The sequence below is a fragment of the Pelophylax lessonae genome, assembly GCF_965119305.1.
Source record: "Pelophylax lessonae genome assembly, chromosome: 6".
In the NCBI taxonomy this organism is placed as follows: Eukaryota; Metazoa; Chordata; class Amphibia; order Anura; family Ranidae; genus Pelophylax; species Pelophylax lessonae.
The window spans coordinates 199,607,939-199,632,382 of record NC_138773.1 but is presented as its reverse complement, the minus strand read 5'-3'; the positions used below and the strand labels follow the sequence as shown (position 1 = coordinate 199,632,382).

Here is a 24,444-nt window from a genome sequence, read left to right as displayed (position 1 = left end):
CACAGGACTATATTATACACAGAGCGCTGGGCACAGGACTATATAGTACACAGAGCGCTGGGAACAGGACTACATAATACACAGAGTGCTGGGTACAGGACTACATAATACACAGACTTCTGGGCACAGGACTACATAATACACAGAGCACTGGTTTTAGGACTACATAATACACAGAGCGCTGGGCACAGGACTATATAATACACAGAGCGCGGGGCACAGGACTACATAATACACAGAATGCTGGGTACAGGACTATATAATACACAGACTGCCGGGCACAGGACTACATAATATACAGAGCACTGGGTTCAGGACTACATAATACACAGAGCACTGGTTTCAGGACTACATAATACACAGAGCGCTGGGCACAGGACTATAAAATACACAGAGTGCTGGGCGCAGGACTACATAATACACAGAGTGCTGGGTACAGGACTACATAATACACAGAGCACTGGGTTCAGAACTACATAATACACATAGTGCTGGGCACAGGACTACATAATACACAGAGTGCTGGGTACAGGACTACATAATACACAGAGCACTGGGTTCAGAACTACATAATACACATAGTGCTGGGCACAGGACTATATAATACACAGAGCGTTGGGTACAGGACTACATAATACAAAGAGCACTGGGTTCAGGACTACATAATACACATAGCGCTGGGCACAGGACTACATAATACACAGAATGCTGGGTACAGGACTGTATATTACACAGAGCACTGGGTTCATGACTACACAATACGAAGAGCGTTGGGCACAGGACTACATAATATACAGGAAGGTGTTAGGCATAGAGTGCAGGGTTCAGAGGTTTTCTATGCACAGAGGACACTTCTGCTTCCACATCCATAGCTCACCTCTGCATCCTTCTCTCACATATTATCTCTGCAGCCACCTCTTAGTCCTTCCCCCACAACAGCAACACTCTCAATCTCTCCATGCAGCTGCATCAGCTATGATCCCTGCTCCCCCACTGCCCTCACCTGTGTACAAACAGACCCCCCCACCCCCCCCTCATCTGCTCACCTCCCGGTCTCAGCCCTCCACACAGTCAATTTTTGGCTCTGCCTCTCCTCCACTGAACAGCAGAAGGAGAAGCACTGAGATCGTCCAGCAGGGGGTGTCAGCATCTGAGCCACCAGGCTGTTTCTCAGCCAGCATGGGATACCCTTTCTATCTTATACTGGCCCTCAATCTGGGGACAAAACCGGGACAGACTTGGTCCGGGGACAGTGTCCTCAGTCCGGGGACAGTGTCCTCAGTCCGGGGACTGTCTTTGGAAACCAGGGATGTCTGGTCACCCTAGTTTATAGCCAGGATATATTCAATATTCAAACCTTTTTTTTTTCTTAGAAATGTTTCTCCTTATGACTGAGGGCCAGATCCCACCATAGAAGCATAGTCCGGATGCGTTCCAAATGCTTTTCTGCATGCACGTTTTTGACGTGTTTTTGATGCATTCCAGTGCGTTTTTGATGCATTCCAGTGCATTTTCCCCCCCTATTTTTTCTTAACCCTAAATAGGAACATGTGTGTCCCAGTGCATTTTTGGTGCAGTTTTTGATGCATTTTTGATGCGTTTTACAGCATTCCAGTACAGTCCAGTGCAGGTAAAATATAACTTTTCTGGAACTGGAAGCCCTGGTGTGAACTATGCCATTAGAAACCATATAACCTACTTTCCATGCGTTTTTGATGCAGAAAAAAAACGCACTGGACTGCATGTGGTGTGAACTGGCCCTTAGTCTTTGAAAGGGACGATACAAAAATACATCTCTGGCATATAAAGCACTATAGCCCTTAAACACTGTATTTGGCCACATGACCATTCTTTACTATGCTTTATATAACGATGTGTATTAGCAACACTTCTGACCTTGTGTAGACTATAAGAGAACAGGCACAGAATGTGTATATGCTACAGGGGATTTATTACCTTAATAAAAACAGATCTGAAATCACATCAGCCCTCAAGTACCTTTAAACACCCTTTCTAGCAAATGTCAGGGTCAGGTTTCAGACTCTGCCTTAATGCTCGCCTTGTACTTATGCCGGATACAGTAACCAACACTTGTTCATTTTTGCATACATTGACAGCTGTAAGGTATCATTTCTCCTGTTCTTTATACTGCTTAGATGTAAGGGTGCATTCGCATGCGTGTATCTGGAAATATGTGCATCTGAAAGCAAAACAGCTAAATACTCACAGGGGAGCTGTGTTATCTATACATTTCTGTCCATCCATTCACAGGATTTTCCCAGCTCTGACAAACAGCATAGTGTCCTGACCTTTCTCTACAGCAATTTAGCGATATACTGTACCTTGGTCACCTCCCAATCCCCAGCCATTCCCTGATACATTTCTGTCCATCCATTCACAGGATTTTCCCAGCTCTGACAAACAGCATAGTGTCCTGACCTTTCTCTACAGCAATTTAGCGATATACTGTACCTTGGTCACCTCCCAATCCCCAGCCATTCCCTGGATAGTGAATGTGCATTAGTACAGTTATAAGCCCCACCCTATTATCATTCTGCTCATCTTGTCAGCTGATCCTGGTCAACATACACTATATTGACAAAAGTATTGGCACACCTGCCTTTACACGCACATGAACTTTAATGGAATCCCAGTCTTAGTCCGTAGGGTTCAATATTAAGTTGACCCACCCTTAGCAGCTATAACAGCTTCAACTCTTCTGGGAAGGCTGTCCACAAGGTTTAGGAGTGTGTTTATGTAAATGTTTGACCATTCTTCCAGAAGCGCATATGTGAGGTCATGCCCTGATGTTGGAAAGAAGGTCTGGCTCACAGTCTCCGCTCTAATTCATCCCAAAAGTATTCTATCAGGGCAAACCAGGCAAGTTCCTCCACCCCAAACCCGCTCATCCATGTCTTTATGGACCTTGCTTTGTGCACTGGTACGCAGTCATGTTGGAACGGGAAGGAGCCATCCCAAACTGTTCTCACAAAGTTGGGAGCATGAAATTGTACAAAATGTCTCGGTATGCTGATGCCTTAAAAGTTCTCTTCACTAGAACTAAGGGGCCAAGCCTAAACCCTGAAAAACATCTTCACACCATGATCCCCCCTCCACCAAATGATTTTGACCAGTGCACAAAGCAAGGTCCATAAAGACATGGATGAGCGAGTTTGGGATGGAGGAACTTGACTGACCTCAACCCGATAGAACACCTTTGGGATCAATTAGAGTGGAGACTGTGAGCCGGGCCTTCTCGTTCAACATCAGTGCCTGACCTCACAAATGCGTTTTTGGAAGAATGGTCAACCATTCCCATAGATACACTCCTAAACCTTGTAGACAGCCTTCCCAGAAGAGTTGAAGCTGTTATAGCTGAGAAAGGTGGGCTTACTCAATATTAACCCCCAACAGACTAAGACTGGGGTGACATTAGGGTTAATGTGCATGTAAAGGAAGGCGTCCCAATACTTTTGGCAATATATTGTATTTCTATGCAGCACATCTGATTGGCCCCTAGTGCTGCCCTTCCCTCTCTCAGACTGTGTTCTGCTGTACAGGGTTTTACAAGGGGCTGATACCACTGTGGCAACCATTATAAAGCTGCATGATGGTGTCAAAGTTCCCCAGTGTAGTCTCTACAATGTTCAACTAGAAAATTATTAATTTGACACAGGACAGGCCCGGGAGTTGGGGGGTGTATAACATAATCATCAATTCTTAGGGCTTGTTTACACGTTCTTGCACCTTTTTGAGCAGCGATCCTTGCTGTATCACTTTTCAGAGGGCAGTTGACAAGTGACAGAGTGGCAATATGTTGCCTACTCACCACCTGTTTTACCTCCAACAGCCTGCTCCTCCGTGCTGCCCGCATTGCACATGGTTCCAGGGTGGTTGCTGGTGTGGCCCCATTCACTTGAAAGGATTGCATACATCGACAGTATTGCCCGCTGAATGAGACAGGTATAATTTTTGGTGGGGTTATGAAACAAAGCAATGTTCACTATCCCATCTGGCTGCCTTTGCAGCTTGGGAGGGGAAGTTGGGGGGGGGCAGTAAAATGGCTGCTCAACCACCTATTTTTACTCCCTCTTCCCAGTCAGAAGAGTAAACTAGCCCCAATTCCACTATGAATAAACATCTTTGATTTAAATCAGGATATTATAGATCAATAGACAGCAGTAGGACAGTCGCTCCAACCAACCATTATCACTAACTACCATTTTAGAACCTGAAACTCTGCCATCCCTGGCAGCACCCTTACATGCCTCCCTACTTGTCCCCCATTTTGAGGGACTGTCCTTCTTTTGGAACCAAATTCCTGTGTCCTTCTTTCCTCCTCAGTTGTCCTTCATTTTGAACACACATGTACAGTATCTCACAAAAGTGATTACACCCCTCAGATTTTTGTAAATATTTTATTATATCTTTTCATGTGACAACACTGAAGAAATGACACTTTGCTACAATGTAAAGTAGTGAGTGTACAGCTTGTATAACAGTGTAAATTTGCTGTCCCCTCAAAATAACTCAACACACAGCTATTAATGTCTAAACCGCTGGCAACAAAAGCGAGTACACCCCTAAGTAAAAATGTCCAAATCTGGCCCAATTAGCCATTTTCCCTCCCCGGTGTCATGTGAGTCGTTAGTGTTAAAAGCTCTCAGGTGTGAATGGGGAGCAGGTGTGGTAAATTTAGTGTTATCGCTCTCACTCTCACATACTGTTCACTAGAAGTTCAACATGGTACCTCATGGCAAAAAACTCTCTAAGAATCTGAAAAAAAGGATTATTTCTCTATGTAAAGATGGCCTAGGCTATAAGAAGATTGCCAAGACCCTGAAACTGAGCTGCAGCACAGTGGCCAAGACCATACAGCGGTTTAACAGGGTATGTTGCACTCAGAACACTCACTACTTTACATTGTAGCAAAGTGTCATTTCTTCAGTGTTGTCACATGAAACGATATAATAAAATATTTATAAAAATGTGAGGGGTGTACTCACATTTGTGAGATACTGTATATATATATATATATATATATATATATATATATATATATACACTGTGTGTGTGTGCCCGTTTAACCACTCTCTGATCTATCAAAAAGGAATAAAAAACTTTTGGTCTATATAAGTTTTAGTTTTCATCTTGCCACAGGCTGTATAACTGATCTTTCTTTGGTTGCTAGCATCTTTTTTTCTGAATGGCCCTAAATCAGGAGAGCTAGATGTGCAATTTAATCAAACACACCTAATATGCCCGCTTTAAATGGCAGACGGAAATAGGCCAGTAGCCCTCTGTGGCTGTCCTTGTTTTCACTGATGCAAAACTGTCCTGCAGCTGGCCAATTTCTATCAAACTCCCAATAAAAATGAATAGACTGCAGATGATCCAGAAGTGTACAATCAGCAAGCAGTAGAGAGAATTGCCCAAGAGGCCAAGAATACAGGCAGGTGTTTTACTACAAGACTGAAAGAGTTAGCTCACCTTTACATCAAAATACAAAAAAGAAATGGCCTATGCATTCCAGCTCCTCCACTATATTAAAATGCAATCCACAGGTTTTCAAAAAGATGCCAATTTCCCAGGCATACCTGTAGGCTGTATGAGGACTCTTCCAAGGCTGTCCTCAACATTTCTAGAATGGGCAACCCTCCCTGTCCTGTCTAGATGGCCAGTTGTTGGATGCATGGTCCATTCAGTGCAGGAATGAGTGCTCTAGCGCATTCAAAATCTGTGCATGCACTTTCTTGCTCTTTTTCGCAGTAGTGGCTGAGCTCAGTGTGGTGCAAAAGAGTAAAGAGAGGACAATTCACATACACAGACTTTGAATGGACTAGAGCAGAGGTCTTCAAACTATGGCCCTCCAGTTGTTCAGGGACTACAATTCCCATCATGCCTAGTCATGTCTGTGAATGTCAGAGTTTTGCAATGCCTCATGGGATCGGTAGTTCCACAACAGCTGGAGGGCCGTAGTCTGAGGATCCCTGGACTAGAGCATACACGTCCAATGGCCAGTGGTGGGTTGCCCACTGTAGAAGTTTTGTAGACAGCCTAGGGGAAAAGCTGTGCATGGCCTAGAGGTTTGACTTGGAAATTAGGTCTCATTTTTAATACCCTAGAGAAGCTGGAATGCATAAACTGGTTGTAAACCTCAGACATAAATTATGTACAAAGAATATTTCAAGTAGTGTGTCTCAATCTAGGGCACTAAGTGTCATTTCTCTCTGCTGCCCCGTTCCTCTGTTGTTCAGCATGAGTCACTTCTGACGACTTTTCCTAAAACCATGATAAAAATGTGACAGGGGAGGGAGCTCCAGCACACAGCCTGTGAGTAACAGCCTCAGCTCTGTTCCTGCATGCTGGATGAAGGTGGAGGTGTCCCTTCCCTCCAATGAGCTTTCACTCAGCTCTGTAAAGTGTAGATTAGGCTCCCTGTCCCCTGCTTTCTGAAAGCTCAGAGAAGCTGTATAAATTCTGGATTTTGAATGGCTATAGAGAAGATATTACTGCAGATAAACTGGTACAACGTATGCAGGATGATTCGTTTCATCTCTGTGTATCACCTGAGGCCGGTTACTTCACTGGGTATATTTAAGGGTTTACAACCTCTTTAGGAGACCACAGGTGACACAGCAGTGTAAAATTGATCAGAAGGACAAAGAAGTTTACCTAAAATAAAAACCGTACCAACATGAAATAAGAAAACCAATATTCTGCAAAATAAACAAAACCTCCCCAATACAACCCCCCAAAACAATAAAAAAAAAAAAACAGCCTTACAACAGGTTTGCTGTGTACAAGACAGAAGTGACCCCTGACCTCAGACTAACCACAAAATAATGAAAAATGAAAGACGTAAAAAAAGCCCTCAATAACACAAAAAGTAGCAAGGGGGTTTATTGTCCAAAGAGCTAGCATTCAGAATTAAAGTGATAATAAAGGCTGTTTTTTTATTGTTAAAATAAAAAAGATGTTATAAAAAAGATATTGCACAAGGTGGTCTCTTACTTTCTCTTTGGCAGTCCTCACCAGTACGGTCCACTCCTCCCTCTGCCGTGTTCTTCTTCAGCAAGCAAGGTACCAAGAAGGCACCCGTATGAGCATGATTCTGAGCCGGGCCATATACACACACCGTGCTGGTAAGTGTAAGCCACACCCCCGCTCCCTCCTCACAGGAGTTTCATTAACAGCAGCAGGAGCCTATGGCTTCCACTGGTCTCACTGTCTCCTGTGAGACCAGGAAGTGAGAGAAGAGGTGCCGCAGGTGAGACACCGCAGGAGCAGTGACAGGAGCCAGGTAAGTGTTTAGGGACAGGGGTGGGTAGGACTAGCATTGAAATGTTTTTTTACCATAAAGTAGAACTATAGGCAAAACATTTTTTTTTTTCCATTTTGAATAGAGCAAGGGAGAGTTCTAGTCCATGTCAAATCTTTTTTTCACCATCCCTGTCCCTTTGTGGAGATTTCTCTTTGCTTCCTGTTCCATAGCCAACCAGGAAGTGAGAGGAAATCCCTGCAAATTAAGGGAATTTCTTGGGGACTCCCAGGTCACCAGAACTAGTGTCCCTATTGGAAGATGTTCCATCTATTACTTTTCTTGGGACAACCCAAAATTTGGGATTTTGTTTTACTTTCACTTTCAATAATAATGGTAAACAGGACAAATACAGAGGGTAAATCTCCTAAATAGACAGCAATAAAAACTGACAAGTGCTCTAATCCCTCTCCACCCATGAAAACCCCCCCCCCCCCCAAAAAAAAAAAACTGTATTATACTTACCGTAATTTTCTTTTTCTGGTGCCTATCCATGGCAGCATACGTGTGATAGTAGCCCCGCCTTCTTACTACCACAGGGCCAGTGCATAGCTATAAAAAGTTGACACCCACACAACAGCCCATTCCCTGTACATCTCTAGGAACAAACTGAGTGTGTTCGGGATGCTGCCATAGATAGGCACCAAGAAAATTACGGTAAGTATGATACATTTTTTTGTTTTCCTGGTGCCTCCATAGCAGCTTACATGTGATAGATCAATAACTAGCTACCAGGATGGGAAGCATCAGCAAAATTCCATCATAAGAAAGTGAGTAAGCTACTGGCTTCCTGCCAAAGACCGCTGTATTAAGGCCTACTTAGCCCATCAGTAGTGCTAAATAAATATGCCAAAATGGAACCAGATTGGCTCCCCTGCCTGTCATGCTGGCTGACATCTCTGCTTAACTGCTGTCTTACGTCTGGGCCACTTTTTGTGATTCGGCACTGTGCAACTTTAACTGACAATTGCGCGGTCATGCAATGCCATACCCAAACAAAATGTATGTCCTTTTATTTCCCACAAACAGAGCTTTCTTTTGGTGATATTTGATCACCTGTGTGATTTTTACTTTTTGCGCTATAAACAAAAAAAGAGCGAAAATTTTGAATATTTTTCACATTTTTTTTATGTGAAATTCCCCCCCAAAAAAATGTAAAAAATCAAAATGTTTTATCATTTTAGGCCAATTTGTTTTCTGCCACATATTTTTGGTAAAAAAAAATCGCAATAAGCGTATTTTGATTGGTTTGTGCAAAAGTTATTGCGTTTACTAACTAAGGGAAAGATTTCTGTCGTTTTTGGTGTTTTTTTTTTTTTAACGAGTAATGGCGGCGATCTGCGATTTTTTTTTTTTTTTTGCGGGACTGCGACATTGCGGCAGACAGATCGGACCCTTGACTGACATTTTTGACACTTTTGGGGTTACCAGTGACATTACTACAGTAATCAGTGCTATAAATATGCACTGTTACTGTAAAAATGACACTGGCAGGGAAGGGGTTAATTTTATTGGAGAGGGAGGGGTTAATGTATGCCTGGTGCTTACTGACGTGTGTGGGGGGAGGTGACTGAGTGACACAGGGACAGATCGCAGGTTCAGCTATGCTGAACCCTGCAATCTGACCCTGCCTGTCACTTAGGAGATCCACCCGCTTTGTTTACACAAGCGGGCGGATCTCCAGACTCAATTCTAAGTCTGTAATCACCGCCGCTCCTCCCCTGGCCCGACTCCCGCTGTGACTGAATACAGCACTCGCACCGCCGAGAAGGGGGAGTGTCTAGCGACGTAGGTCTACGTCGTCAGACCTACAAGAGCCACTTTGCCGCAGTAGAGCTCTAGTGAGCAGCGGTAAAGTGGTTAAGGCGCCCACGATTCGGATGCTGCTGAAGGAACGTACAGCAAATCATTTTGATGGTTGCAGCCCGACCCTATAGCGGGACCTTACAATTAACTTTAAGAACCGCAAAGTGATTGTGGACAGCTCTTTTCAGGAACATAGCCCTGGCTGCACTGCTGTGTGTGTGTGGGGCTAGTTAGCACCCAATCTTTCACCCCAAAAGATCCACAGAAGGGGTTCCATGCCTTATCAGAGCATTTAGCATCCCAAGGTCAGGGACTGCGCTACAGGAGAGGCTTCTCCTGTGCGGAAAACCACCAAAGGTGGCAGGTAGGGGTTTCTTCTCTTCACACTGGCTGTGAGTTTCGTGAGGACAAAAAAGGGAAATGGGCTGTTGTGTGGGTGTTAACTTTTTATAGCTATTCACTGGTCCTGTGAGCGGAAGTAGGTGGGGCTATTATCACATGTATGCTGCCAAAGAGTTTTACCTTTAGGTATACTTTAAAGTGTAAGTAAATCCTCCTATCTTTTTCAGCCAAGGAAGCTGCCATCTTGGCCTCTGTTTAATCTTCAACTGCCATGATGCTGCACATGTGATCAGTTATGATACCAGCCATTGGAAGGTTTGACAGTTTGGTTGGGAGTTATAACAGTTAAATTCCCAGCATGTGCCAGAAATGTAACTGTTTTTTGAAACTTAAAGCTGACTTCCGCCTTCTCCTTCACCCCCTCCACATACGGTAGCTGCTGACTTTTAATATTAGGACACTTACCTGTCCCGGAGTCCAGCGATGTCCGCACCGCAGCCGAAGTTTCCATCAGCTGTCGGGTGCTGCCACCGCCATTGCCGGTATGGGAACCCGGCAATGAAGCCTTGCGGTTTCACAAGCGGGTCCCTACTGCGCATGCATGAAGCGCGCTTCACATTCCTATTGGCTCGGCGCCTGGGGAAGGAGGAGTGGGCCAAACTTCCGAGGGACGGCGCCGCGGCTCCGTATCCCGAAAGTGGGGAAGGGTACCTGTCAAAAACATGAAAGGTGCCAAATGTGGCACCGGAGGGGGGGAGGAAGCAAAAGAGCGGAAGTTCCACTTTTAGGTGGAACTCTGCTTTAAATCTATGAGTGTACTTCAGCTTTAAGGCTCCATTCACATGTCAGCGTATGGATCGCGGGCAGAACCACCGCGGTTCCCCCGCGATCCGGAGATTATTGCAAATCGCGGGACGCCTGTGCGTTACCCGTTGATTTGCAATAGCCCCCCAAACGCTGAGCGATGTTGCCGCGATTTCCGCCTGCCGAATCGCGGTAACAATGCGCAAAAAAAATCACGGGACGCATTACGCTCCAAAGAAGCTCTAGTACTTTTTTGGGCGTAATGCATCCCGCGATTTTTTTTGGCGCGATATTACCGCGATTCGGCAGGCGGCAACATCGCTCAGCGTTTGGGGGGCTATTGCAAATCAACGGGCAACGCACAGGCGTCCCGCGATTTGCAATAATCTCCGGATCGCGGGCGGAACCGCGGCGGTTCTGCCCGCGATCCATACGCTGACATGTGAACGGAGCCTAAAGTTAAAAAATTAGACATTAGAACCACTTTTATGTACAGTTTTCTAACTGACACTAATCTCTATCTATGTCTTTTGCCAGGTTTCCCAATGCTTTTTTTATAGCAGCTTTTAATACATTAACACAATGGCTGCTCTGTGCACCACTTCTATAGTAAGGGGGTGGCTTATCCAAATGCCCCCTCGGCCCTTCTACTTCTGGTCATAATTCATAATATACCGTGCATTATGATGAAATACGTTTTTCTGGGTGAATCTACCCCTGATGGGATACGTGGCATTTTTTTTTTCCATATGCTACCACAGGCTGTGATTATATCATTTTAACAGGAGACCTAATTATATTTTGTTGAAAGATAAATGTATTTTGATCTGCAAAATTCGGAGTGTATTTATTTATTTTTTATATCCTTACTTGACCGGATACTGAGTAAGAGGTGTGATAAACTTGGATCAGAGCGAGTATCTTCACGATACCTGGAATGGCTGACAATTAAAAGGCAGTAAAGCTGGGAAAAAGAGGTCTAATTATCTGGTAAACAGTGAATTGCAACAGTTCTATGGTGGTGAAGACACAGAGGGGTTGATTTACCAAAGATGAATAGACTATTTACCTTGCAAGGGAATTTTTCCCAGTGCTTAACAAAGATGGTGAAATTTCACTTTGCAATGATTACCCAATTACGTGCAAGGAAAATAAACTGGTCCATGATTGGATGATGAAAATTAGCATAGGTTCACCTCAGTGATTAAGCCATGGGGAAAATTCTTTTGCAAAGTGAACTGTCTATTTTCCTTTAGTAAAAAAAAACTCCAGAGGTTCTGTGAATTTCCAAAAAAGTGAGGAGGTGTGCACTAATTTTCAGTTGCAAAAAGGCTGCTATTGACATTTTAACCAAAGATGTGGGAAGTCTGGATTGCATATTACATAATTATTATATTGTCTTATCAATTGCAAGGACTTTTCTTTCAAGTGTATGAATGCATTGGAAGTTTTTTTATTTTATTTTTACTTGTGTATGCACTTGCTTTTATATTTTGCAAGTGTATGAAATTAGTATTTTTTGTGTATATATGCACAGTTTTAAGTATTTTATAGTTTGAGAGCCACAAGCAGGGCCGTCGTTAACACAGGGCAAAAGGGACAGCTGCCCTGGGCCCACTCATTGTTGTGGGGCCCTTAGCAGCTGCCTCTTAAGCTGGGACTGTCGGCAAATAGTTGATAAGTACATTTGGGAGGGCCCAAGAAAATGTTTGCCCAGTGTCCAATCAATATTAAAGATGGCCCTGGGGGATTACGGTGTGTAGTTATTTTTTAGGGGTTGGGCTTTGCCCCTTTAGTTCCAGTAATAGGAACTCTTAAGGCATCAGCATACCAAAAAGACATATTGGACAATTTCATGCTCCCAACTTTGTGGGAACAGTTTGGGGATGGCCCCTTCCTTTTCCAAAATGACTACGCACCAGTGCACAAAGCAAGGTCCATAAAGACATGGATGAGCGAGTTTGGGGTGGAGAAACTTATCTCAACCGGACAGAACACCTTTGGGATGAATAAGAGCGGAGACTGCGAGCCAGGCCTTCTTGTCCAGCATCAGTGCCTGACCTCACAAATGCGCTTCTAGAAGAATAGTCAAACATTCCCTTAGATACACTCCTAAACCTTGTGGACAGCCTTCCCAGAAGAGTTGAAGCTGTTATAGCTTCAAAGGGTGGGCCAACTCACTATTGAACCCTACTGACCAAGACTGGGATGCCATTAAAGTTCATATGCCTGTAAAGGCAGGTGTCCCAATACTTTTGGTTAAATTGTGTGTGTGTGTGTGTGTGTGTGTGTGTGTGTGTGTGTGTGTGTGTGTGTGTGTGTAAACAGTATCTCCTAAATGTGAGTACACCCCCACAATTTTGTAAATATTTTATTATATCTTTTCATGTGACAACACTGAAGAAATGTCACTTTGCTACAATGTAAGGTAATGAGTGTACAGCTTGTATAACAGTGTAAATTTGCTGTCCCCTCAAAATAACTCAACACACAGCCATTATTGTATAAATCGCGAGCAACAAAAGTGAGTACACCCCTAAGTAAAAATGTCCAAATCTGGCCCAATTAGCCATTTTCCCTCCCCGGTGTCATGTGAGTCGTTAGTGTTAAAAGCTCTCAGGTGTGAATGGGGAGCAGGTGTGGTAAATTTAGTGTTATCGCTCTCACTCTCACATACTGTTCACTAGAAGTTCAACATGGTACCTCATGGCAAAAAACTCTGAGGATCTGAAAAAAAGAATTGTTGCTCTACATAAAGATGGCCTAGGCTATAAGAAGATTGCCAAGTCCCTGAAACTGAGCTGCAGCACGGTGGCCAAGAGCATACAGTGGTTTAACAGGACAGGTTCCACTCAGAACAGGCCTCGTCATAGTCGACCAAAGAGGTTGAATACACTTGCTCAGCGTCATATCCAGAGGTTGTCTTTGGGAATTAGACGTATGATTTCTGCCAGCATTGCTGCAGAAGTTGAAAGGGTGGGGGGGGTCAGCTTGTCAGTGCTTAAACCATACACACTGCATCAAATTGGTCTGCATGGCTGTTGTCCCTAAAGGTGATGCACAAGAAAGTCCACAAACAGTTTGCTGAAGACAAGCAGACTAAGGACATTACTGGAACCATGTCCTGTGGTTTGATGAGACCAAGATAAAATTATTTGGTTCAGATGGTGTCAATTGTGTGTGGCTTCAACCAGGTGAGGAGTACGAAGACAAGTGTGTCCTGCCTACAGTCAAACATGGTGGTGGGAGTGTCATGGTCTGGGGCTGCGTGAGTGCTGCCGTCACTGGGGAGCTACAGTTCATTGAGGGAACCATGAATGCCAACATGTACTGTGACATACTAAAGCAAAGCATGATCCCCCTCCCTTTGGAGACTGGGCCACAGGGCAGTATTCCAACATGATAATGACGCCAAACACACCTCCAAGACGACCACTACCTTGCTAAAGAAGCTGAGGGTAAAAGTGATGGGCTGGCCAAGCATGTCTCCAGACGTAAACCCTATTGAGCATCAGTGAGGTGTATACAGGCTATCTGTTTTAATCACTACAGTGGATTATACCACTCTACAAGGGCACCCCTGAAGGAGTATTTTCTGACACTCCGAAATGCGTCGGGTATTCACCCTGGGGTTTTGTGGTTATTTTCCATCTGTTTCATGTGATGTATTACACAGCTTGCCTATTTTTTAATCTTTTGTATTGAACTTTCTAATAAACTATATAAAATGCAATTTTTTGTGTATGTTACAATTTAGTGCCTAAAAAGTCCCACCCATAGGGGAACCTTTATCTTTGCTAAATTTTGGGATGTGGCACACCTGGGAACATTCAGCATGAACATATTTTTGTATTATTGAGCATCAGTGGGGCATCCTCAAACGGAAGATGGATGAGTGCAAGGTCTCTAACTTTTACCAGCTCCATGATGTCATCATGGAGTAGTGGAAGAGGACTCCAATGGCAACCTGTGAAGCCCTGGTGCACTCCATGCCCAGGAGGGTTAAGGCAGTGCTGAAAAATAATGGTGGCCACACAAAATATTGACACTTTGGGCCCGATTTGGACATTTTATCTTGGGGGGGGGTGACTCTTAATGGTTGCCAGCGGTTTAGACATTGATGGCTGTGTGCTGAGTTATTTTGAGGAGACAGCAAATTAACACTGTTATACAAGCTGTACACTCACTACTTTACATTGTTGCAAAGTATAATTTCTTCAGTGTTGTCACATGAAAAGATATAATAAACAATTTACAAAAATGTGAGGGGTGTGCTCACTTTTGTGAGATACTGTATCTATCTATCTATCTATCTATCTATCTATCTATCTATCTATCTATCTATCTATCTATTTATTTATATATATATATATATATATATATATATATATATATATAATTGTATTTATTTTTTTTTTTTTTAATCTGTATTTTGTTGTTTCCCTTGAGTTCAGCCTTAAAGAAAGTCTGAACTTAGAAAAAATATGTAGGCTTCCATTGCCGTTGTAGTTTGGCTTCAATACTTTCTGAGTCACTGACAGAATGCTGATGAGTGAAACTATAGGTCAGTACTCCTGATCTGCTCACTTATTCCAGGTCAGTGACTTAGAAAGTACTGATGCTACTGGATCACCATGACAATCATGCAATAGAATGTCAGGTCAGCCAAGGTGGCCTCCATGCTTCTTCAGTACAGGTTTCCTGGCTTCACTTTGTAGTTCACATACTGTAGCAGCTAAGACTTTGAATAACTCGCAAAATCTGGGATGTTCTTTATATTTGAATTAGGTTTAACATTATATACATATATACACCACTTTTTTTGGTGCATTTTAGTGTGTTAATGAACGCTGTCCTAACACAATAAATGTTAACGTGCAAAGTAATGTAAATCAATGTGCTTTGTGTCAAACTAGTCTAAGTGGTAATAAAGCCTGCTCTTTTTTTGCAAGCATGATGAGGATTTGACACACAACCTCAACCAAAAATTAAAATAAAATAAAAAAAGACAGCGGTAGCGGGAGTTAGTTGTCAGCTCTTTTTAAAATGTATCAATATACTAGCTCTGATCTGCTTTGAAAACAATAAAGGCCTGATGTAAATTTGTTTTATTAAGCAGATAATCTCATTGATCTTATAGACGTGTGCTGTACAAACATTCCTTTCTTTGGATATATAAGGTCCAGCATTGTTTTCTATAAGTCATAACTGCAGATAGCCGCTGCAGTCAGGGATGATGTGAAACACAGACTATGCACAAACCAAGTTCCTATACCAACCCTTCCCAACCTTTTTACCCCAGGGGCACCCCAAAATTAATTTTCATGCCTTGGGAAACCCTTACTTAAACCAATTTATTGGGGGTCAGGGTGAAGCCCTTACAGGGGCTGTACAAATGCCAAAAAAGAACATTGGTGCCATGCCACTGGCTCTGCCCAGATTTATGCTGGCACCATCAGATGGGAAATCAACCAGTTACAATCCCTAGCAACCTCTGGAGAAACCTTAAGATTCTATGCAGCCCTGGTTGAGAATAGCTGTACTATACTATCAATGTCACATATAGCCATATCACATCTAACACTGAGACATCCTCATTATTGACAGCAACAGACCATCTGGTTTGTTCCATAAAGCAATGCATAGGGCAGTTAAACATAGTAGCCATTCGGAAATCATCATGGTTTTTTGCTGTGGGTCACTTTACTTTGCACATTTGGCACTGCCTTACCATAAAATCCTTTACATGGCAAATAGGAGTCTTCAAGTTGCGGTACCCCAAAGCAACGAAAAAATCAAAACTCATGTTTCACATATCCAGCATTGGTTAACACAAATCCATTTGGGGAAAAACTGCACTTTTCATGTCATCTCTTATCTTGGTAATTTAACACTACTTTTTATATTATTCTTTTAAAACCTCATCCTCTAACAAATTATATGGTTTGTTTTTGGCACTGATAATGCCAGCATCCTAACACTCCCACATAAATTCCTCGATAGAAAGTAAACTGTTTAATACCAGCCTGAAACACAAAATAAACTCTTTTAGCAATGTAGTAATCCATCTCAACCAGGGTTCCTTTAAAGATTCAAAGAGGGGTTCCTTGGGCAATGAGTAACTTCTGCTTCTCGGATAACTAACCACTGATACCATATATCTTTTTAGCTATATGTAAGAGGTGAGTTCTATACACTGATCAAGACTGTAGGACACATTTTTCACACTGTCCACCAATATTAGGAGCATTCTTCCAAATGACCACCAGTATAAAAGGGCACATCTCCCACTAACTACCAGTTTAAAGCAGCCGTTATCTCATTTACCAATGGTGTGATGTGGCCCTTCTCCCACTAGATACCAGTTTAAGGGGGCCTTTATCTCACTAACCACCAGAGTAATGAGGTGCTTTATCCACCGAATACAAGTTTAAGGGGGCCCTTATGTCATTAAGCACCAGTTTAAAGGGAGCCCTTATCTCAGACCCACCAGTGTAAGGTGGAACTTCACTGACTTCCAATGTAAGGGGGCACTTCGCTGACCTCCAATGTAAGGGGGCATGTCACTGACTTCCAATGTAAGGGGGCATGTCACTGACCTCCAATGTAAGGGGGTACTTCACTGACCTCCGATTTAAGGGGGCATGTCATTGACCTCTAATGTAAGGGGGCACTTTACTGACCTCCAATGCTAGGAGAACTTAACTAATCTCCAATGTAAGGGGGCGTGTTACAAAACACCTATGTAAGAGGGCCCATCATTGCCCTCCAATGTAAAGGGACATTTCACTGACCTCCAATGGGAGGGGCCCCTTCACTGACCTCCAGTGTAAGGGAGCACTTCACTGACCTCCAGTGTAAGGGGGAACTTCACTGACCTCCAGTGTAAGGGGGCAATTCACTGACCTCCAATGTAAGGGGGCCCTTCACTGACCTCCAGTGTAAGGGGGCACTGCACTGACCTCCAGTGTAAGGGGGCACTTCACTGACCTCTAGTGTAAGGGGGCATTTCACTGACCTCTAGTGTAAGGGGGAACTTCACTGACCTCCAGTGTAAGGGGGAACTTCACTGACCTCCAGTGTAAGGGGGAACTTCACTGACCTCCAGTGTAAGGGGGAACTTCACTGACCTCCAGTGTAAGGGGGAACTTCACTGACCACCAGTGTAAGGGGGCTCTTCACTGACCTCCAGTGTAAAGGGGCACTTCACTGACCTCCAGTGTAAGGGGACACTTCAATGACTTCCAGTGCAAGGGGGAACTTCACTGACCGCTAATGTAAGGTGGCACCTCACTGACCTCCAGTGTAAGGGGGAACTTCACTGACCTCCAGTGTAAGGGGGAACTTCACTGACCTCCAGTGTAAGGGGGAACTTCACTGACCTCCAGTGTAAGGAGAAACTTCACTGACTTCCAGTGTAAGGGGGCACTTCACTGACCTCCAGTGTAAGGGGGAACTTCACTGACCTCCAGTGTAAGGGGGAACTTCACTGACCTCCAGTGTAAGGGGACACTTCAATGACCTCCATTTCAAGGGGGAACTTCACTGACCTCCAGTGTAAGGCCAGTGTAAGGGGACACTTCAATGACCTCCATTTCAAGGGGGAACTTCACTGACCTCCAATGTAAGGGGGCAGTTTACTGACAAAAAATGTTAGAGAGTCACTTTCCACTAACAATGAGGGAGCACTAACATTTTAACTGTTTAGATTCTTGCCTATATTATTATATTTATTACATTTCTTTATCTTTATTACTAAAAATAATGTTGTCATATACAGCAGCCCTGTGTGCCAAAAATGCAAATGCTTATTCTTTTATTTATTCATTTATGTACAACTTATTGTTCACACTAGCATGCCGTGAGGTGTAGATAAAATAAACACTAGTAGGGGTTCCCTGAAACCTGCGAGTTATTTTAAGGGCTTCTCCATGTTAGCAATGTTAAGAAAGACTGTAGTAAAACTATTTTACTAGTATGCAATCTACACTGCATTCCAAAACTGAATGCTAAAGGTTAAATTGGGAAAGTAAGTGAGAGTAGTTACTTTAACCAGTGCATGATCCAAGGGCTACATATAATGGGGGGTTAATGTACACAAATTGGAGCAAAAGAGTTGCCCTTAAGAACCAAGAACTTTCATTTTTTCACAGAAACAAGAAACTTAGTTTGTGGTTATAGGTTACAGTTTTGCTGATCTTTTAGTTTTCTTTGCATGAGTTTTCCCACATCAGCCCCAAAACTGCTCTGGGTGACAAGCTACTGTACATATGGTTATGGCTTTGCTATCCGCATTCCATTTGCTGCAGTACTTCCTTATGCAACATCAATCCAGGACTACATGGGGAGCTGAGCTGAGCTATCCCTTCTCCAACTACAGGACTTCTCCCAAACAAATGTGCTTCTGCAGCTGTTACACCTTGCAGAGGTCACTGCAGATTTTTTTTTTTATACATGTAGAAATTACATGGGGGATTCATAAGTAGAAATGGCCTTAAGTGATCAAGCCAGGTGGTTATCCAATGCCAAACAGAAGGAGCACATGGCTGGAAATTAGCAGCATTAGACCTACTTGTCTGCAGCAATTATTTAATGCCCAGACAGCTGCTGGAGTTATACATACCATCCTATCAAGGCTGGTTAAGTCATCACCTTTTATTTTTGGGTGCAGCAGGACTGCTGCAACTAAAGATTCCTATAAACTTGTGTATTGTACTTCTTAGGTTTAGTACCCAGTCACTGTGCACTAGTATTAGGCCTGGAAGCTCTACATTGATCTTTCAGAACCTTGATCATACAATGTCATTGCAATCAAATAAAAAAAAAAAAAGTACAAGGTGACAGTTGACCAGGCAGCATTTTATGTAGCTGAGAAATAAAAACACATACAGATCACTCACTCATAGCAATGAAAGGAGAAGAGATCGCTGAAGCAGGGATGTCACTTACCTGTCTGTGAAGCAGAGGCTCCCCAAGGTTGTGGACAAGAGAGCAGCAGAAGACAGAAGAGGTGCAGCAGTGCAGGACAGGAGAGGTGGGCTGTCAGATGGGACATGGGAGAAGATGAGCGGGGATGCCGCAGGGAGCTGCCTGCTTCCTCCATATCTCATAGCTCTGCAGACCTGGGATACAGCACTACTCAGTCTACCAACAAGATCTTCATTGGCATGCTCCTCTCTCGCTCAGCAGGGGGGCTCACCAACCCCACCAGGGGTTATCTGGCTCCCATTTGGATTTTTCCCTACAGCTGCTATTGCTGCACTTATATCCTTCTCCAACAGTATCCACCCGTCTGGCTCTCTCTCCTATTTTTTCTGCACCTTGCACCTCCCTCCCACCCCCCTTGACGCATGACAGAGGATCAGACAGCCTCCTCCTCCACTTACTACTCTATGCAACACAAACTGCTGCTGCTGCTGCTGCCTGCTCCCCCCTCCCTCCCCAGGGCTGGTGCTGATGCTTCTGTTGCTAGGAGAGGAGGTTGCTAGAGCACATGCGTGCTGCAGTCCTAGAGGAGGGTCCCGAAAGGATGCAGTGGCACAACCTGGGGAGCCCAGGCATTGTCAGGACTTAGTCATCTACACATCCAACCATAGCACTGTATATAGATGTGTCATCACATCTTACCACTGTACGATCTGCTACAGCTGATCCCCTATCAGGGATCTACTCTACAATAATGCTACAATGTGTTACTGGACTGCAGGATGTGCTCATCATCAATCATCACATATTTAAAAGGCAGCTGTCCCTGTATGTATTTTACATTGACAATGTATCCCTGAGGATGTGCTAAGCTCTGCATAATGTATATACAGTAGTGTGCCTGCCAGGCAACAGCACTCCTGCTTCAATAAATGCTGGGCATAGGTGTGCATTAGGGTGCGCATCCCAAAGCTCAAACATATTTGCGTGTGTGCATGTGTGTGTATATATATATATATATATATATATACATATATATACTGATGGTGTCAGCAGAGCAATAGACAGGGTCAGTAGGGCAGAGATTGGGGTCAGTAGATTTCATTTTTATTATTTTTTTACAATTTATTTTAGGAGCCCCATTAGAAGACTTTGGTAAAATATCAGGGGTCTAAACAGGGGGAATCTGCGCCACATAGGGTGATTAGGGTGTGCCCAGGCACCTCTGGCGCACCCTGTGCACACGCCTAAGATGCTGGAACAAGGGGTGGTTCAGCAGCACTGACTATGTCAAGGGGACAGTGCCGGGACAAGGTCATCTAGAGCCCAAGGCGAACATGTCAAACTGTGTCCCCCACAGATATATGAGCATTACGTCTCAGCAAAATTTCCCACAGTAAAACAATGAGCACTAATCTGCATGCTTACCCCCTAAGCATACATTCCCCCTCCTCCCAGTACAAATCAAACCCCCTGCTGAAATCCTCCTCTCTTGCCCCCATCCCCCAAACCCCCCTAGCTCAAATGCCCCCCCCCCCAAAAAAAAAATATTTCCCCCTCCTAGCAAAAATCCTTTACTCCTAAAATTTCCCCTCATACTACACGTCGAATACACTTCAAATCCCCCCATTCCAGCACAAATTTAATTTCCCCCCCCCAAATCCTCTTTTCTAGCACAAATCTTCAACCCCCCTCCCAACACGAATCCCCCTAAATCACCACTATTACCACCACCCCCCCCCCAAAAAAAATTATTTAATTTATTTTAGGAGCCCATTAGAAGACTTTGGTAAAATATCAGGGGTCTAAACAGGGGGAATCTGCGCCACATAGGGTGATTAGGGTGTGCCCAGGCACCTCTGGCGCACCCTGTGCACACGCCTAAGATGCTGGAACAAGGGGTGGTTCAGCAGCACTGACTATGTCAAGGGGACAGTGCCGGGACAAGGTCATCTAGAGCCCAGGGCGAACATGTCAGACTGTGTCCCCCACAGATATATGAGCATTATGTCTCAGCAAAATTTCCCACAGAAAAACAATGAGCACTAATCTGCATGCTTACCCCCTAAGCATACATTCTCCCTCCTCCCAGTACAAATCAAACCCCCTGCTGAAATCCTCTTTCTTGTCCCCCATCCCCCAAATGCCCCCCCCCCCCAAAAAAAAAATATTTCCCCCTCCTAGCAAAAATCCTTTACTCCTAAAATTTCCCCTCATAGTAAACGTTGAATACATTTCAAATCCCCCCATTCCAGCACAAATTTAATTTTCCCCCAAATCCTCTTTTCTAGCACAAATCTTCAACCCCCCTCCCAACACGAATCCCCCTAAATCACCACTATTACCACCACAACCCCCCCCCCCCCCCCAAAAAAAAAAATCACCTCCTAAAGCAATACTTACCCCCTGCTGCCCCCTTCCAACACAAATGCCCTCCCCCTCAATCTCTTTCTGGTGCCCCCCCCCCCTTCACATAATACCACAGTGAGCAAGGTAGCAGCCCCTCTTGCCCAACCCTTGTCCCGGCCCTGCAAGGGGGACTACATATCCCATGATGCCTGAACAAGAGATTGATGTAGCCAAGGCATGCATGCGAAATTAAGTGGGGGTGTTTCCACCATAGGCAATAGCTGCAGTCTTTAGCTGGAAAATCACTGGAGTGCACACATGGTGAGCATCCCTCTGTAGTGACCATTAAGAAGTATAGTGTAACCAGATTGCTACATACAGATGATGTTCTGCCAAATCTGATACATCTGTAACAATGTTTCTTTCAACTTTGTGAATTCTAAACAAACACTTTATGAATCCCAAAAGCATACATTTATTTTTTTTCAGTTTACCAATTCTTAGATGTGGTGGCTGCATTAGCTTCCTTTTTTATGTGTTCTTCCTTTTATGTTGTCCTGGTGATCCAGCCAGTAAGTCTGTTGTTTTTCATCAATTGTGGCCTATGTAATGTATAGACAGTGATATCACCTTATACTCTTTGCTATACATTTTGCTTTGCTACTTACATGTGATATGTATGACCACATTACTAATATAAAATATTTACATTCTAGAAAAAATAGTACCCATTGAAAAACCTCTGAATAAGGACTATACCAATCCAAAACATGTCAGGTGTTCGTGCAAGAGTTCATGGCGGCTAGCCCGATAACTCAATACGGGTAGGCTTGTGTCTGCCACATCCCTATGTTGTTAAGGGTACTCAGATGTTTTACTTTTACTAATTCTGTATGCCATTTATATTTTTGTAATGTTTATATGTCTTTTTTTGAATTTCAATGCAATAAAAATATGTTTTTACTATTTGGTCTGTCTCCAAAAGTCCATGGAGGGTTCATTGTGCAGTTTTGCGCATGGATCTTTGTTTTTTTTTTTGGAACATATATTGGACATGACAGACTTAGCGCCGGTTCACACTGCAGCGACGCTACTTCGCACCGCGACCTCCGAGGTCGCGGTGCGAGCAGCGCGCCGCGACCTCGGAGCGGCCGCCACGGACTTCATAACATTGAAGTCTATGGCGGTCGCCTCCGGGTCGCCCCAAAGAAGCTCCGGACCCTTTTTCTAGGTCGGAGCGACTTGTGTCGCTCCTATTAGAACGGGTCCGCAGCTTCCCTATGGGAGGCGACCTGCGGCGACCTGTGAGGCGACCAGGTCGCCCTAGCGTGAACCGGCACTTTTTCTTCAAACACATACCATCTCTCCTCATGTAATTTAGTTGTGTTTCAACAGAACATGCTGTCCTGCTAATGTATCAGTTAGAGTGTTGAGATCCTCAATCTTGGGTACTTTGATTGCAGTTGTCTGGGAGATTTTTTATCTAAAATGTAATATTGTATGTACTGCAATAACTATTTTTTTTGGCATGTCGTATTCTTGCTTGCCTATGGACTTTCATATATCAAAATTGTTGATGTTTTGTTTACAGTCAATATCCTGACCTTTGTATTATTTGGACTTTGTACCTGTAACATAATTTGCAATAAACTTTTATTGTGAAAAAAAAAAAAGAGTATTGAAACAAACTATTTACCACTGACAGGGGTGCTTACAACAATCACCTTAATGTAAAAACTTTAAAGGAGAAGTACAGCCAAAGCTTGTTTGGTTGTACTTCTCCTGTGAATCACATCAGTGCAGTTCGTTCTGCACCTCTCTGTGATATGTTTTCAGCAGACAGCAGGATTACGACAATAAGGTCGGGATCCGCTCACATACCTGGACTGGTACCTGGCTCAGTCTCTCAGCGAGCCACCCCCTCCACACCCCAGTGCTCCAGTGAGTGTGTGTGTGTGTGTGGGGGGGGGGAGCTCTCTGCTCAGGGAGCTCTGAGAACCAAGTGATCAGTGGTGTTTGATCGCTCGGTTCTCAGTCTTAGAGCCGGCGGGGGACAGATGCAGCATCGGATTGATGCTGCATCTACCTGAGTAAGTATGATTTAAAAAAAAAAAGACATATATGTCTTTTAATTATCCCAAAAGGAAAAAAAAACTATTGCTGTAACTGCTTATAAAGTGCTAGCTTATGTTTGGCTTAAATTTGTTAGTGTATCTAAATCTGCAAGTACATCCAACTCTCCCCTCCCCTTCCACAAGACTGACAATGCTGCTGTCCATATGTGCCCCTTGTGCTCCTTCACCCATAGTGGAGGCACTCTAATACAGGAGGTGCATTACTGGACAGATCATCAGGTGAAAACAGAGTTTAAAAAGCCTAAAAAACAGAAAATGAATGCAGCCACCACATCCAATGATTGGTAAGCTGCAATATATTACATTTTTGGGTTTGGGTTTAATATTATTATGAACTCATTATTCTAAACATAAATTGTAAAATTGTAGAATACATCTTCGAATTAGCAGCTATAGATGAACTTCATATAAAGTTGGTTATCTGTTGATGTATTTTAATAGCATGCTGACAACTAATTAATTATGGCCACAAATCATGAGGTCCCAAGCCCTACTCCATAGAAGCCATGGCTTTCATAAACTGCTCTGATGATGGACAAAAAGCCTGGAACAGCTCTATGCACTTTGGATTAAATGGTTCTAAAATATTTGGCTGTATTTGCACTATACACCAGAAGTTGGATGTGCATTTGGCATAAAAAAATGATTTGCATGGTTATGCTCGCTGTCCGGTAATGAGGAATAATCATTTTGTTTTTGGGGTATGTAATGGAATGAGACATGTGAATATTATCTGCTTTAAGAAGGCTTTACTGTCAATAC

At 43.6% G+C, this 24,444-nt stretch overlaps 1 protein-coding gene across 6 annotated transcripts in view; it reads right to left on the bottom strand.

Annotated features, from left to right (window-relative positions):
- ADAM23 (ADAM metallopeptidase domain 23) overlaps positions 1–19,639 on the bottom strand; it is a 306,801-nt gene extending 287,162 nt beyond the window's left edge. For 4 of the 6 annotated variants that reach the window (XM_082261892.1, XM_082261893.1, XM_082261894.1 and 1 more), the window contains exon 1: positions 19,223–19,639. In XM_082261892.1, coding sequence (XP_082118018.1) covers positions 19,223–19,376 — 154 coding nt within the window. In that variant the 5' untranslated portion in view covers positions 19,377–19,639. The remainder of the gene's footprint in view (positions 1–19,222) is intronic. The other 2 variants (XM_082261891.1, XM_082261895.1) reach the window with 1 other exon arrangement.
- Positions 19,640–24,444: the final 4,805 nt, after the last annotated feature.